Source organism: Trichosurus vulpecula, chromosome 5 (genome assembly GCF_011100635.1).
Source record: "Trichosurus vulpecula isolate mTriVul1 chromosome 5, mTriVul1.pri, whole genome shotgun sequence".
Taxonomy (NCBI): Eukaryota; Metazoa; Chordata; class Mammalia; order Diprotodontia; family Phalangeridae; genus Trichosurus; species Trichosurus vulpecula.
The window spans coordinates 45,265,518-45,281,447 of NC_050577.1; the positions used below are offsets into that span (position 1 = coordinate 45,265,518).

A 15,930-nucleotide genomic window follows, 5' to 3' on the forward strand; every position below is an offset into this window, starting at 1 on the left:
ACTAAGAGGAGATTTCAAATTGAGAGTTCTCTATACTAATAAAATTACAAGTCTCGACACACTATGTGTGTGCTGTGTGTATACACGTGTGGCATACATGTGTACATGTATGTATGGATGGATGGATGAATGTATACATGTATATACTGAAGGAAGGAAATGGGAGGGAGAAAGAGGTATCTGTTCTAAAGACCTACTCCAATGTCTCAACTCTGGAATGAATGAATGAGTGAATGAGGATTTATTAAGTACCTACTATATACAAAGCAGTGAGGATACAAATAAAAAAGCAAGCCAGCCCTTCCACTATGGCTTCCCAAGTAAGCACCTTCTCTTAAGGCACAATGGGCTGTCTTCAATGCTGATGGGGAAAGGACCTATGCTAATGAAGTATACATATACAAACATATATGTAAACACATGAGCAATGTGGATAACACACCCCCATGTTCTTCCCACAGTGACGCCGGATCCATCACATAAGCCAATCTCCCAGACAAGAGGCAGCTTTCTCTCTTCTTTGCTACTTTCCCCGTATGAGGCCCTAGCAATCAGCCAAAGGACCTAACAACTGACTGAGGGCAGAGACCAATCTTCTGTGTTTCATTTAATTAATCAAGAAACATTTATTCGACATCTCCTCAATCCCCCACAGCTATGATGTGACAGAAGGACATAGAGAGAAGTGTACAAAATCGAATTTCTGTGCTCAATAAATCCAGAAACTAGTTGATAAGATCAGGCTGACACAAAACAGAAAACAGTAGATGTAGTAAATACTATTCCAGTTCTAAAACAAGGGTTAGAGAGAAGAGCTCCAGAGGTCAGAAGGAGGGAGCAGCATACATTAGAGAAGTCAGGAAAGCAGAGGAAGAGGAATTCTTTTAGCTAAAGGACAGTGAATTTGACCACAATTCCTGGGAAAGTTCTCAAAAGCATTTTTAAGGGATGGCTGATAAGCACACATAAAGAGGAATGATGACGACTAAGAGTTTTATTCTTTGCAGGTAATCAGATGATTTTTGTATGGAACTGGAGAAGATATTCTCGGTCTTCAGCAGTACTAATGAAGAACTGTGCAGACTATAGCTCTCCTCTACTGAAAGAGGCCCCTACAGGAAAGAACAAAGATCTCTTCGTCTCCTGTGGACCATCTGGGGCACTTGAGGTACCTGCCACTGCCCTCACATGGACTTCTGTTCTTCCTATGGTCTAGTCAGGCACTGCTGTTCCATCAGCAGATGGATGTTAAAGCAGAGAGCCACCTCAAGTTAAAAAGTGGAGGGAATTCTTACCTCATGGGGACGGCAGCTGAACCCTCCACGAACCAGCAATCATCAAAATAAGTCACCTGAATCAAAGAGTGGCAATGGCTACACCATAAATACACTACAAAGGCTATAAACATATTAGTAAACTTTGGTGTATTATTTGACCCTTCAGAAATCAGTGGTAACTTCTTAAAGAACCTGCCATTTTGAAAGCTGTATGCGCCTCCTCCCTATATTTGGCAAATAAGAGTAAGAGACAAAAATATAAAAGTAGGAGCCAAGATAGCCTAAATGATAGCTATTACAAAGCACAAAACATGAAAAATGACTACTTTTACTGTTCCAGTATCAGACTTCAGAACCGTATCATTTTTAGTAGCACACAGATTTCACTTTATGGATGAGCAAGTCAATAAAAGGGAAATGCTAAGAATTTCTACTAGAAAAAGATATTTGAAGTCACGGTACCTGGTAAAAGCTGGATTGTGTTCAGTCATAGCTACTAGCAGTTTCAGAGCATAGGCTGGTACTGGGTCAGGTTCCATAAGAACATGCTCATACCTTGAATAAAGAAAAACATTTAACACGATTTAAAACACAGAAGTCTAAAATTATAAGAAACAGCAAAACATCCATTAGATATAGAGTTTAAAAGGCCAATAATCTTTCAAAAAACTAGAATGCAAAAGAATTATAATCTAGATTTCAATATTCCTAGTACTGAAGTGCTCCTGAGTGGGGTTTCCTGGCAACCTACCGCTCAAAATCACCATCAAGAACCTGGAATCAATGTCAAAAGACCTAGAACCCCTTCAAACAGATACCTTCAAGTTAATGTACCTTATTCATAAGTTCTTAGAACCTACTGGCTTTTGATTCATGCATAATTTCAATAATCTGATTATTTTATTTCCAAGGCAACAACAGACAAGAAGCAGCAAATTAGAAGAGTGAGGGCAAATGGTTACTGCAGACAGGAGCTAATAACAATGTGCGTTGACAGCTCACAGCCTAATAGCAACAGAAGAGATTGGGGGGTGGCAAGGAAATCACTATAAAGTCACATAAAAACTCATAAAGCTGAGAAATCTAGAAAAATTTCAAGTAGACACCAAGTACCTACACACATTAGTAGGTCATGAAGGCATCATTGTATTATAGCATTCTGTAATAAAGATATGCAATAAAAGAAAAATTGAGGGGTTATTCGAATATGAAGAATTTGAAAAATCAGAAAGCATTGAAAATCTACATTTAATGCAAAATCCGGAAGTACTAATTAATACTGAAAGATGCTCAAAATAATGCACATGAATCAAATGATTCTGAAGAAGAAAGGGACATACTTAGAATGGAATTTTGAAAAGTCCTTTTTGAGTTTGATGGGACAAATCCAACTTACAGACCACACGCACACACACACAAAAGATGGCCTCTGCTTTAACCATACTAAATGAATACACTCTCACAAAACATAGACTATAAAATAATTTTAAGGCCTTAAACATGACCTGTAGTTATTGATGATGTAAGGCCAAAAAAGGAAAGGTGGAACTATTTAGAACTAGTCCTAAGAGGAGGCATTAAAAACCAGCAAAGCATAAATAATTTGAGAAAGCTATAAAGAACTGTGGAAAGGTATTGGAAGATTGCATCAGTATCTAATAGGTACAACACAATGAAAAGCATGAAAACCGCACTGATTGAAAGAAAAAAGCAGGAGAAATAAACTTGTGGAATGGAATGTGAAAAATTAAAGTCTATTAGAAATTCTTGATCCCCTTAATAAACAATTAAAAGTGAAAGCTGAAAACTTAAAGCAATACAGGGAGTCAAAACAATATTAATAAAATTGAAATTTCAACATAACTGCTATAGAGGTTTGAGAAGTAAAGTAATTAGAGGAAAAAGAACCGCTTGATTAAAAGGATGTGGAAAATTTCTGATAATCTATATTGTTTTAAGAAGTCTAACTTAATAAAAATTAAATCCGAATCAAATCCAAAAGAAAAAGTTTGCATTAATGTAAAGAACAAAGAAAAAATTATGTCAAGGAAGGCAGCTGAAGCTCTAGTATCCCAGCAAAACCAGAAAGTGTCAGGGCCAAAGTATCTCCTTAATTATTGACTCGAATGCTTTTTGGTGGTTCATGGGATACTAGCAAAACACTTTACCAACTCCCTCACACACAGGCCTGACCCCGTCTTTCCTAAGAGGAGGCATCACTTTCCAATTACCAAACAATGAGAAAGCACTGACTCCCCCAAATAAAGGCCAATTGTGAGACTGAGTATTTTGTACTATTCAAAACAAACCTATAAGCAAGAAAATAACATATTGGCTGAGGAGTAAAAAGCGTGTGCTAGAAAGTCTCAGAGGAATAAAGGGCATTGACTGATTGATTCTTGACAAGGCTGTTCAAAAGTGCTACCATATTTATAAGACCCTTATGACGGCAAAGGCCTTGCCTCAGTCCATACTCCTGGCCTGTGTGTGTACTTTCCAATATGTAAAAGAGATGCAAGTACAAGGGAATGCTACAGAATCTGATGTCCACATGAAAATCTGCTCTCTTTTTAAAGCATGCCGCCAATACAACATCATTAACAATCACTGATACAAAACGTAGCATCTTCTGGAGAGACCATTTAAGCCCGCTCTGGCTCTGGCTCCTGCTTGAATAGAAATGTTTATGGCTTTCAAGTCAATGAGGAAGTAGAACCACTTGGTATCCATGGATGACATCAACTTAACCAACCACATGCTGAAAAAAAGGACACATCAACTAAATGGCTAAGTTGTACAAATTTATTCATAGAGATGGAGGCATGTGTAACAATAATTAAAGATTAGGTGATTTCTACCAAAAATTAGAGAAAGGTTATTTTTTAAATCTGAGACTTACTGATTGATTGATGCAGCTTATGCAATGGTGGAAACTGTATAACCTATTACTGAATGTTTTAAAACCGTTGTGTTGTTTTTCAATCATGTCCAACTCTTCATGGCCCCATTTGGGGTTTTCTTGGCAAAGATACTGGAATGGTTTACCATTTCCTTCTCTAGCTCATCTTACAGATTAGGAAACTGAAGCAAACAGGATTAAGTGTTTTGCCCAGAGTCACTCAGCTAGTAAGTGTCTGAGGCCAAATTTGAACTCAGGAAGAGAAATCCTCCTAACTCCAGGCCCAGAACTCTATCCACTTGTACCACTTATCTGACTTATAAAACTTTAGCATTTATTAAATACCTAAAAAGATAAGGTTAGATAGTGAGAATTATACATCAGACATTTGCTATCTTACATAAGCTAAGAGACAAAAAAAAAAACCTATACCAAAAATTACAATATATCTCAAATATCTTTGAGAATCCCGCAAACAACTTAGACCGGAACTGGATTATTTTCATATACAGAAATATTACCCATAATAGTTTGGAAATAACAACAAAACATAAAAAGTAAGAACAAAGTTTTTAAATTCATGTCACTATATTCAACATTCAATCTCCAAACTATATTAAATGAAAAGCTTTCAAAAAAAATAAAGCCCCTAGCAGAAGAAATTAAAACCATGTGGGAAAAGGACAAGGTATATGTAACGTCTATCATGTGGTCTGCTACAGCCACTGTCCTGGTGAAATTTCAGTGAGCTTACGTTCCAATACTCTTATTCAATTACAAAATACAATCACTTTATCCGCCTGCACAATAGCTCACAGAACACTCAATATAAAGAATAATGGCAGGATACAACCTGTCCTATCTGAACTCTGTCCAAAAAAGGATGACAATGAGCTAGCAACAAAAACAATCACATAGTATTTTAGAGTTTTAAAAATGTCATACCTGACAACAATGTCATGCAGTAGATAATGCAAATCTTATTATCTCCACTTCATAGGTGAGGAAATTGAAGCTCGGACAAGTTAGGTGGCTAATCCACTATCACACGGTTTCAATTCAATTTCAACAAGCGTTTATTCAACACCTACTGTGTGCTAGGACTGTGTTATGGTGCTAAGGATACAAAGAGAAAGGTTACACAGTCCTCAAAGTCAAGATAATAGACAAATTGGGCAAAACATGTACACAGGTAAGTGAATACAAAATAAACATAAAATTATTGGGGTGGGGACTAGAAACTGAGGGAATCAGGACAGGTTTCTTGAATGAAGCGGCTCTTAGGCTGTCTTAAAAGGAGCTAGGGGTTCCAAGAGGTACAGATGAAGAGAGGGAGCATTTGAGGTAAAAAGGAGAACCTAGACAAGGCTGGGCGACAACCTGGATATGGAAAGTGGAAGGTCAAGAGAGAAGATTCCAAGGTTGCAAACCCAGCAACTGGAAGAATGTAATTACTCTCTAAAGAAATAGTGCGCTCAGGAGAAGGAGTGGATTCAGGGAGGGAAGATAATAATTAGTTGTGGATATGATTTGTTGAATTTGAGATTGGATATGTCCATCAAACAACTGGAAATGCAAGATTGGAGCTTAAGAGATAGATGAGTAGACATATAGATTTGAGTGTGATGTGAACAGAAATGATAGTTAAACACAGTACAACTAATGAGATCACAGAAGGAAGGAGGGAGAGGATGGTGGAGACAGGGAGAGAGAAAGAAAGGGGGAAGGCAGACGGGGAGGGGAAGGGGAGAGGGGGAAGGGGGAGAAAGAACGGAGGAGGAGATGATGATGATGGTGATGATGATGGTGATGGTGATGATGATGATGATGAAAGAGAGCCATGTGATACACATAGGGTGCGAGACATGGATGCACAGGAGACTGAAGACGACTGTTCAAAAAAAAGCTGGAAGGAAATCAAGAAAGCATGGTGTCATAAAAGCCCAAAGAGATGGGAATGTCTGGGTCAGTAGTGAGTGTCAAATACTGCAGAGAGTGCAAGAGGACAAGAATGGAAAGGAAACAGGATGGTTTCAACAGAATCCAAAGGAAACGTAGTGAGTGAGGATGAGCCGCTGCTTCCCAGAGCCCCCAGATACTTGGAAAACTACTTTGTAGCATGGATCCTTTCCTAAGCGTTCCAGGAAGCAAAGAAATTCCTTCCTGCACTGCCTGTGGGTTCTCTCAGAGCACCCAGTACAGTGCTCAGCTCACAGAAAGGCCTCAGGAGATAATAACTGATTTTAGGTCAGCTATTTTAGGCCTCGCTGTCTCAGAGCCCTATGAGAGTACTGAGTTTAGCTCTGTGCTAAAAAAAATGGCCAAAAATGAAAAGAACATTCGAGGAGGACTCAAATGGAGATGGCTGATTGCCAATTCAAGATATGCCAAGGAATCTCATGATTTAAGAACTTTAAGTGACACTTCGAGGTCATCTAGTCAATCCCTTTATATTACAGGTGAGGAAACTGAGGCCCAGAGAATGAAGCAAACCTTATCCTAAAACAGAGTCTCATCATTGTAAGCATGAAAACAACACCACCACAACTTGTACGAGATCATTAAAAAGAAGCCAGATTAATTAACAAGTATTACAACACCAAAGGGTAGGAAAGTCAACGAGAATCATGAAAGGGCACTCACAGAAGGTACAACACATTTTATAATAATAATAAAAAAAAGGACTGACTTTGGAATTAATGGATCTTGGTTCAAATCCTGGGTCTGCCACTTCTTACCCAGGCAATCTAAGCAAGATCATTTTAAATCTCTGAGACTCCATTTTCTCATTTGTAAAACGAAAAAGTTGGATTAGATGTTCACTAAGGTCCCTTTCAGCACTAAATCTATTACCCTATGATCATCATAAGGTTGTCAAACAAATACAAAAGAAATGAAACCAATTGAAAATAAGAAAAAGAAGAAATAATGACCTCATAAAAGAGTCAGAAATGCTAAAAAACAACAGAGCTAAATTTGTAAATGTTATAAAAGAACTAAAAACACCATCAGCACTTAAAAATAATAGAAGTAACCTTACAGAATTTTTTTAAAAAATCAAACGGAAATATATTAACAACACAAATCCACATCACAGCTAAATTACAGACACAGATGAAACAAGAGAAATCAGTAGACCTAGAAAACAGATCCCATCCAAAAATTCACCCAAAGCTAATTGTGTCCTTTGTCCCCTTGCCTTCAGTCTCTGGCCTCCCTCAGATCTTTTTCTCAGTAGTCGTACCTCACCTCTTGTGCATTCACAATTACTCCCTCCTTCTTACTAATGAGGAAGAACTAGTTGTTGGGATAAAAACAATAGGAACCTTGGAGGGAAGTGACCCCCACCGTCCTAGAGTTTGTGATAGAAAAGGACAGGAAAGCTAGGCCTTGTCTGACACGCACCCAAGGTATCAAAAGGAAGGCTACATAGAGAGGGTGCAATTGACCAAGATTCTACAAGGGAAGTGAGCAGGGTGCAAGTGACCAAGATTCTACAAGGGAAGTGAGCAGGGGCGGTGGGGAGGGAGCCGGAAGAGGGAAATGTTAAAAAATAAAATTCTAAAGACCTAAAGACAAACAATTTTGATGAGGAGGAAAAATATGAACTTTATGCTTGATGTCAAGGGGGAAAAGTTCTTAGAATTACAACTTATCCTAAGTGGAATGTGCTGCCTTGGAAGATGTTGAGTTCAGACTAAAGTGAGTCTTTAAGCAAAGTCTGGATGTAATAGAAATTCCTTTTCAGGGACAGATTAGAATGGATGACTGCTGAGGTTCCCTCCCAATCAAACATTCTGTGATTCTATGAAAATTAGAGTCCCTGGCTATGCTAGAAGAGAATGAGATGAAGAGGGAGACTATGAACCGCATGAAGCCACTGGGTAAAATGGCACATTATCCTACATCAACATTTCGGAGCAACCGGAATCGGTTACATTGTATACATTCAGGACACATAGCTCGAAAATACAAAGTAAAGAAGAGATTCTGTTTCTAAAAGCAAGAAAAATAATTAAATGTGGGCTATCAATTTAATCCAGGAGAAACAAGGTTTATTCAAAGGAAATGAGAAAGTCATAATAGGACAAATAAAAGAGGACATGAATAAATGGAGACACCTTGCCCTTGGCAAAGAAGACTGAATACAGTAAAGACAACAGTGCTCTCCAAGTTAGGAGATACATTTACTGCAATACCAACTAATGTCCCTTGGGATATTTAAAAGACCCTTACAAGCAGATAGTGAAATTATATGCAAGCATAAGTGGGCCAGAATTCAAACAAGTATTTAAAACAACAAAAGAAATGGTTCTGGACTTCCTCTATTAAATGTAAAACATACTTAAAAGTGACAATTGTCAATGTTAAAATATTGGTTTAAAAACCATGAAAAAATAATCAAAAGAATAGAACAGAGATTCTCAAAACAGACTGAAACTACTATAAAAACTTAATATGTTATCAGAGGATCAGAGATTTGTGGCTAGACAGATGCTAAAGGTCATCAATTTCAACCCCATCATTTTTCAGAAGAGGAAACTGAGGCTGAGAGATGTTAGGTGATTTGCCCAGGGCTAGTACATATCTGAGATTAGGTTTTCCAGAATCCAAGTCCAGCACTTTATTCACTGCCATCTGGTTGCCTGATGGACCATAAGGAGCTTAAAAATGGAGGAAAATACTGTTGAGTATATTTTATGGTTACAACTATATATCAAAATGGAGAAGAATTAACTGAGATACAAGTGCACTGTGTAAATTCTAGCTATTATTATAATAGCTTGCAAAAATTCCAGATGGGCAAAAGATTTGCAAACACAATAGAATATTTATTCCATCTATGAACAAAAGATAAATTTCTGAGCACTGAAGGAATGAAGGATATAATCTAAAATAAGATGGGTATATATAAATATGCATAAAAAATTTAAATCTCTGTATTAAGATATTAAAATATATAAAAAGTAAAATTGAAAGCCTGTCAAAAACACAGGACAAATATAACTGATAAAACCTTCCTTTCCAAATACACAAAGAACTGATGCAAAAGTATATGGTCAATGCCCAAATTCCACTTACTAAGTGATCAAAGAAATTTTAAAAAAAACTTACATTAGAAGAAATAAATTCAATAAGGTCTTTATATGTAAAAATTCAGTCCCATCAGCAATTAAAAACATGCAAACTAGAACAAATTTAAGGGAATGCATTGCAGAATGATCTATGTATACTAGTGCCATTATATACTTATTAAACCAGTGAAAATAAATTAAAATTCTAACATTCAGCGTTGGCAGGGTTCTGGGTCAACAAGTACATTTATACTTTGCTGGTGGCAACAAAAATTGGTTCAATATTTCTGGAAAGCAATTTGACCACATGTAACAAGAGCTATAGGAACTGTTCCTACCCTTTGGCTCAGTGATTCCACTTTGGGGATTTTACCCCAAGGAAATAATTCAAAAGAAAAAAAGAAAGTAATTTGCAGAAAGATGTTCACAGCAACTCTATCTATAATAGCAAAAATCTGGAAATAGCCCAAATGCTCAACAACTTGGGAATGGCTAAGGAAATTGCAGTATAATAATGTAACGGAACTATATTTCTATTTAAAATAACAAGTATGTGGAATATGCCAATAGGAAGAAAAATATATGCATACATACACATACACACACACACACATATGTATAAAATGGTGACAGGCACAAATTACAACCATGTCAATTAGCACCACGGGCATCAATAGCTTTCAGAAATGCACATGGAATGACACAAATAAGATTTAGTGTTCATTAGGAGGCTCTTTTTAAAAATAAAATTGCTGACCTCCATAACTGGATGATAAGTGACTAATGCTAAGTGAATGATTTCTCTTCAATGTTTCATCTCTTGCGACTCTTGTCCATTCCTTTCCATCGACTGTCCACAGAGACCCCCCCACCACCAGCTGAGAATCCTCCCTCTGTTTCTATTCCTGTTTCTGAGGCGATCGGGCAGCACTTGGGCTGTTGGTGTGGGGTCCTCCACACACCTTCTTTGGAAGAGATCTCAGCAGGCTTCTAATTCTACAAACACCCAAAAAAGGTGTCCTCTCTATAACAGCTTTTGCTTAAAAGACTTCTAATTAGTGAGCACCACTCCATTCTGAGGCCACCCAGTCCACATTGAGAATTGTTATAAGGTTTTTTTCCTTTCATTAAGCCTGAATCTGCCCCCTCTGCAATTTTTACTCACTATGTTCTCTGGGAACAAGTAAAACAGATCTCAATGTTTTTTCACATGACAGTCATTCAGACATTTTAAAACTGCCGTTATGTCCCTCCTGAGTCTTCTCTAGGACCCTCGGTGGCACATAGTGCATAGAGTGCCTGGCCTATATGTTCTTAGACACTTACTAGCTGGGTTATCCTGGGCAAGTCACTTCACCCTGTTTGCCTCAGTTTCCTCATCTGTAAAATGAACCAGAGAAGGAAATGGCAAACCACTCCAGCATCTGCCAAGAAAACCCCAAATGGAGTCACAAAGCGTCAGACATGACCAAATGACAACAACGACGAGTCTTCTCTTCTCCAGAGGTCCTTCACCAGCGTAGTTGTCCTCTTCTGGATGTTCTCCAGCTTATTAATGTGAACCTTCCCAAAAATGTGTCACCAAGAACTGAACAAAATATTACAGATGTGGGCTGCCCAGGGCAGAGGACGCTGGGACCATCACCTCCTTCATGATGCCTTTTAAAACACTTCTCTTACATAAGTTATTGCAATCCATTTAACTCCAGCAGAAGTGACCATAGAGATCATCTGGTCCAGTGAATGAATGAATGAATGAATGAACAGAAAACATTGATGAGGCACTTACTTTGTGCTAGGCAAGATGAGGAAATGGGGCCAGAGAGGCTAAGTTACTTTCCCAAAGCTACAGATGCAGTAAGCCAGGATTTGGACCCAGTCATGTGACCCCAAATCCAGCGTTCCTTCATCATACCACACTGCTACCCCTCTTATTCCAGTGATGCCTATTTCATTCAATTTGGATATGCATCATTGACAGCCATGTAGGGCAACTGGAAGAATATTGGTGGTTAAGCAGTAAGTTTTTGTGGCAGCAAGCATCTTGACTCCTTCAATTAAATCTAACATGTGATGAGAGGCTACTGTGTGCCAAGCACTGCGTGGGCTCCTGTGAATGCAAAGAGAAAAATGAAACAGTACCTTCCCTCAAGGAACTTCCATTCTATCGGGGAAACAGCATATCCAAAGACACCCCCACTTTTCCCTGGAAGGTTAATAATCACCTGATTCTGATCAGTATGTTTCAATCATGATAAACAAAAGACAAGGGAGCAAGATAATGCATTAAGCTGATTTCCTCTGTACATCTCAATGTTTATGATAGCCACTCATCTTCAACAACGGTAGAGAAAGGGCCCCAAATAAAATCAACTTGTCTTTTCATTCTGAGGTAATGACCAGTTTGGCATCTCTGCAGCACCCATCAGGGCAGGCTAAAGTCACTCCTCCATTCACACCTCCTGGCTAGGGCTCAGTGAGAGATGCTCCCCCGAATCATCAGGGTGTTTGCTGGTGTTCCAACAAAGAACTAAAGCCCCAAATGTACAGCTTTTGTCTCCAATTATTCCTATGGTGTCTGCAACCTCCTAGAAGTAATGAGAACTATAAATTCTAATTTCTAAAAGGAAATACTTTCTCATTTGTAATGAATGTATTTCTCTCTCACAAACCAAAAAGCCTTAATAATTTACTGAGTCATTAAGACCCTGGTGGCTTTACAGGTCATACTGAAGGCGTAAAGAGAAAAGCTGTAATTATTTTTCCTAGGGAAAATATGCCGAATGCTTCGCTGACAGACAACAAATGGCCAAGAGAATATTTATACCAATAAAATCTTTCCAGTAAAAAATGCCACTCAAAGTTAAAGAAAAAATATTAAAAGCTAAAACCTCAGAAATTGGTTCTCTAACAAGATGAAGACCCTGTGGCATAATGGAACTAATGTTGGGCTGGGAGTGGAGGGCAATATGTATAGCAAGACTGGAAAGAGAGAAAGGGGGTTAATGTCAAGAGTTGTAAACGCCAAATGGAGGCTTTTCCATTTGATCCCGGAGGTCATGGGGAGCACTGGAGTTTACTAAATAAGGGGGGGGGGGTATGTGGTCAAACTTGTGCTTTAGGAAAATCAGTTTGGCAGCCATGTGGAAGATGGATTGGAGTGGGGAGAGACTTGAGGCATGCAGACCAATTAAAAGTCACTGCAACAGTCCAAATATCGCTTTGACTCTGCCTCTCACACTAATGATTCCCATCTCTATGTCTTTCCTGAGCTCTAGTCACAAAACTCCAGCTCCTCACAGAACATTTCCACCCAAATGATCTCCTGTTACCTCCTCATTAACATGTCCCAAATGAATTCATCCTCACTCCAAACATGCTCTACCTCCTAATTTAGCTCTTTGCACAAATGGTTAGGTAGGTGGTGAGTGGACAGAGTATTAACTTTGGAGTCATTGAGACCTGAGTGCAAATCTGGTCAAAGACACTTACTACCTATGTGACTCTAGTCAAGCCACTTAACATCTTTGTGACAGTTTCCTCTTCTGTAAAATGGGGATGATTAATAGCACCTACATCACAGGGTTGTTGATAATATATGAGAAGCACTTTGTAAATATTAAAGGGCTATGAGGTGGAAGCTATTGTTGTTGTAGGTGTCATTATTTCGTGTTCCTAGTTCCAAAAGTGGTGGCTATCTTTGGCTCCACCTTGTATTCCCAACATGTCCTGTTGATTCTTTCTAATTTTTATAACAATGTCTTATTTCTACTTCCTAATCGAAGTTTTTAGCTATAAACTATTGCAACAGATTCAAAATTGGTTTTCCTGTTTCCAGTGTCTTCCTGATTCAACACATTCCACAAACCAGAAAATTAATTTTTCCAGATGAATCATTTTGATCAAGTCACTCCCTTGTTTGTAGAGGCCATGCTCCCCACTGCCTAGGGCATATGGTACAACTCCAGGAAGTGTTACTGCAGGCCTTCTACAATTCAATACCCCCCACAATTCTCTAACCTGATCTTTGATGACCTATAAGCACAAAGCCTCTTCCTCAAATTAAGCTAGTCAAGTAATCATCCCTCTGCTTTTTCACCCTTTCACCTTTGCTTGCACTTTGTTCCCTACCCGGAATATCTACACTCCCCTTCTCCACCAGTCCAAATCCTGCCCATCCTCTAAGGCTCTAATCAAGTCATAACATATCTCTAAAGGACATATTTCTTTGCATCCTTCTCACTAGCTGGTACATTCTGCACATAGTAAACAGAGTTTGATGAGTTGGCAACCCCCTGCTGTGCCTAATATAGCATTGTATACACAAAAGGTGATCAATAAATGCTTGATTGGTTTGAAGAACTTTGTAAACTGTAAAGTAACAGAAATAGGAGTGACTTTGCCAGGCAACATCAATTCAGATCAACCTAATTAGAAGAATTGAGGCAGTAAGATTTTATAACATAAATATGGTAGCTGGAATGTTTCGCATTCCATTTTACTTTTGCTTTTAATTGAAGACAAGTGATGACAATGCATTGCTACTTAGGCATATTCAATGAATACTATCCTTTATTCTTTTTAAAAACATGTTGCACCCATGCAATACCTTGTGTGTTTTTTACAGGTCATTTCACAGTATCCTTCTGTTGTCACAAAGAAAAACTGTTAAGCAAAACCAAATGACACAGCAAATAATCTGTCAACATATATAACAGATGGCATCCGGAGACCTTCCCCACCCACCCACCTATGAACCAGAGAAGGGAGGAGTATTGCATTATATATCAAGACTGGCCATTGCATTTAAACTGAGACCAGCTGCCAGTTAGTGTTGTTTGCATTTAAATGACTGTAGTCATCCTCTGAGATTCTTTAATCAATCAACAAGCCTTTATTAAGTATCTATTGTCAATGTGCTAGGTGCTCCTCATGTCATAGCTGACCCATCAAGCTTATTGGTCATACTTCTACCTGATGATATGCTTTATGATACTTCTTCTGGAAAATTCTTCATTGATATTATGTTACAGACTACTCATATCTATGATGCCCCTCTCCATTCAATCTTTAAGGACAAGTGTATGTCATGACTTTCAATCACACATCAGAAGAATTTTGATGTTAAAAATATGCCTTTGCTTCAAGAAGAAGGTAGGATAATTAAAAACACTGTGCAATTGCCCAAAGGTTATGGGTAATATGACCATCAAAGATGAAGTAGTTCAACCATCTTTCTTCATAAGATTTTACAAATGAGTCTGTATTCTAAACCAGTGTTGCCTTTGGCTGCAAAATCTCTCCTCCAGGCAAGCACACTAAATGTTTGCCGGCTGTGGCTGTTTTTGTCTCCTGATTGTGATGACTTACTTGCAGCAGTAAAATGTCTTTGGATAATGGTGATAGCCTAAGTCACTGTCTGTTCCCTTATTCATTTCCTGTTCTTTGGCATCAACATTTTGTATAAATCATGCTGAAACTGTTGGTCACAACTCTACATCATATCTTCTCATTTTATCCTTTCTTCTAATAAAATATTGGTTTTCAAGTTTCCTGTAACAATTTGATGTTCTCACTGCACACAGCTGCTTGAGAAATAACTCACACAGCAGTGACAAGTCATTTCCTGACTCTCAAAATATAACCAATTTCATTTTTTGTGCTGTTATTTGATCGCTTGATGAATTCAATACTTCCCAACTTCCTCATTTTTTAAAAACTAGATATATTTTATTTTGCCAACACTATCACCTTCCAATAAATAATTACATTTCCTTAAAAAAACAGTTAAGGAAAACAATCTAACAACGATTGGCACATTTAACTTTCTGCTCCAATAATTCTATATTTCTTAATAGGAAAGAAGAAATGACGTTCAAACATCAGTCATGTAGAAACAATACTGGCTGTTCTATTTGATGTCCCGTGGGTCCAATTATTATCTCTATGCAGATGATGGATATTTTTGTTCCAGAAATATTTTTCCTCTAAGTAGTACATTAGCTGCACTACATAAATTTGGATATGTTACTTATCACTTTTGTCATTCTCTTCCACATAATTATTTATCATTTCTTTGATTTGTTCTTTAACTGAGCCATTATTTAATATATTGCTAGTTAATCTATATTTAGGTCTATATCTTTTGTTTATGTCTTCATTATTGGGTACTACTTTTATTGTGTTATAGTCCAAAAGCCCTACCTATGACACGTATTGGCTGTGGGACCTTGAACAAGTCGCTTATGCTCTTAGTACTCTGGGTAACTCTCTAAGACTCTAAATTGTAAGGACACTGTTAGTCTTCATTGGTAAATTTTCCTTATCTGGGATTTGCCTCTGCCAATGGAATGGCAGAACTAGTCCCTGCCGTTATAGTTCTAGTCTGTAAAAGAGGCAGTAAATGTAGTAGTAGATCACAGGGCTCAGTGTAAGAAAGGCCCAGGTTCAAGCACTGTCCCTGAAACATACATCCTCATAGTTGGAGTTCTCAATGCTCAATTTTCAGTGAAATTTTCCTTGTGATGAAATCTTTCCCATACCCTCTTTGCTGTTTGGTGTTCATTTATTCTTTTCAACTATTGAGCTAATGGAAGGGAGCTATATTTAGATACAACTTCTCCCTCATGCATCTTGTCATGCCTTTTTTTATTCTAAAATTAATTGATATTTTTTAATC

The 15,930-nt window shown here is 37.9% G+C and overlaps 1 protein-coding gene across 1 annotated transcript in view; it reads right to left on the reverse strand.

Moving 5' to 3' along the window:
- ULK4 (unc-51 like kinase 4) overlaps positions 1–15,930 on the reverse strand; it is a 675,609-nt gene that overhangs the window by 382,417 nt on the left and 277,262 nt on the right. The window contains exon 30 of the mRNA XM_036759487.1: positions 1,740–1,832. Within this exon, the coding sequence (XP_036615382.1) occupies positions 1,740–1,832 (93 nt within the window). The remainder of the gene's footprint in view (positions 1–1,739; positions 1,833–15,930) is intronic.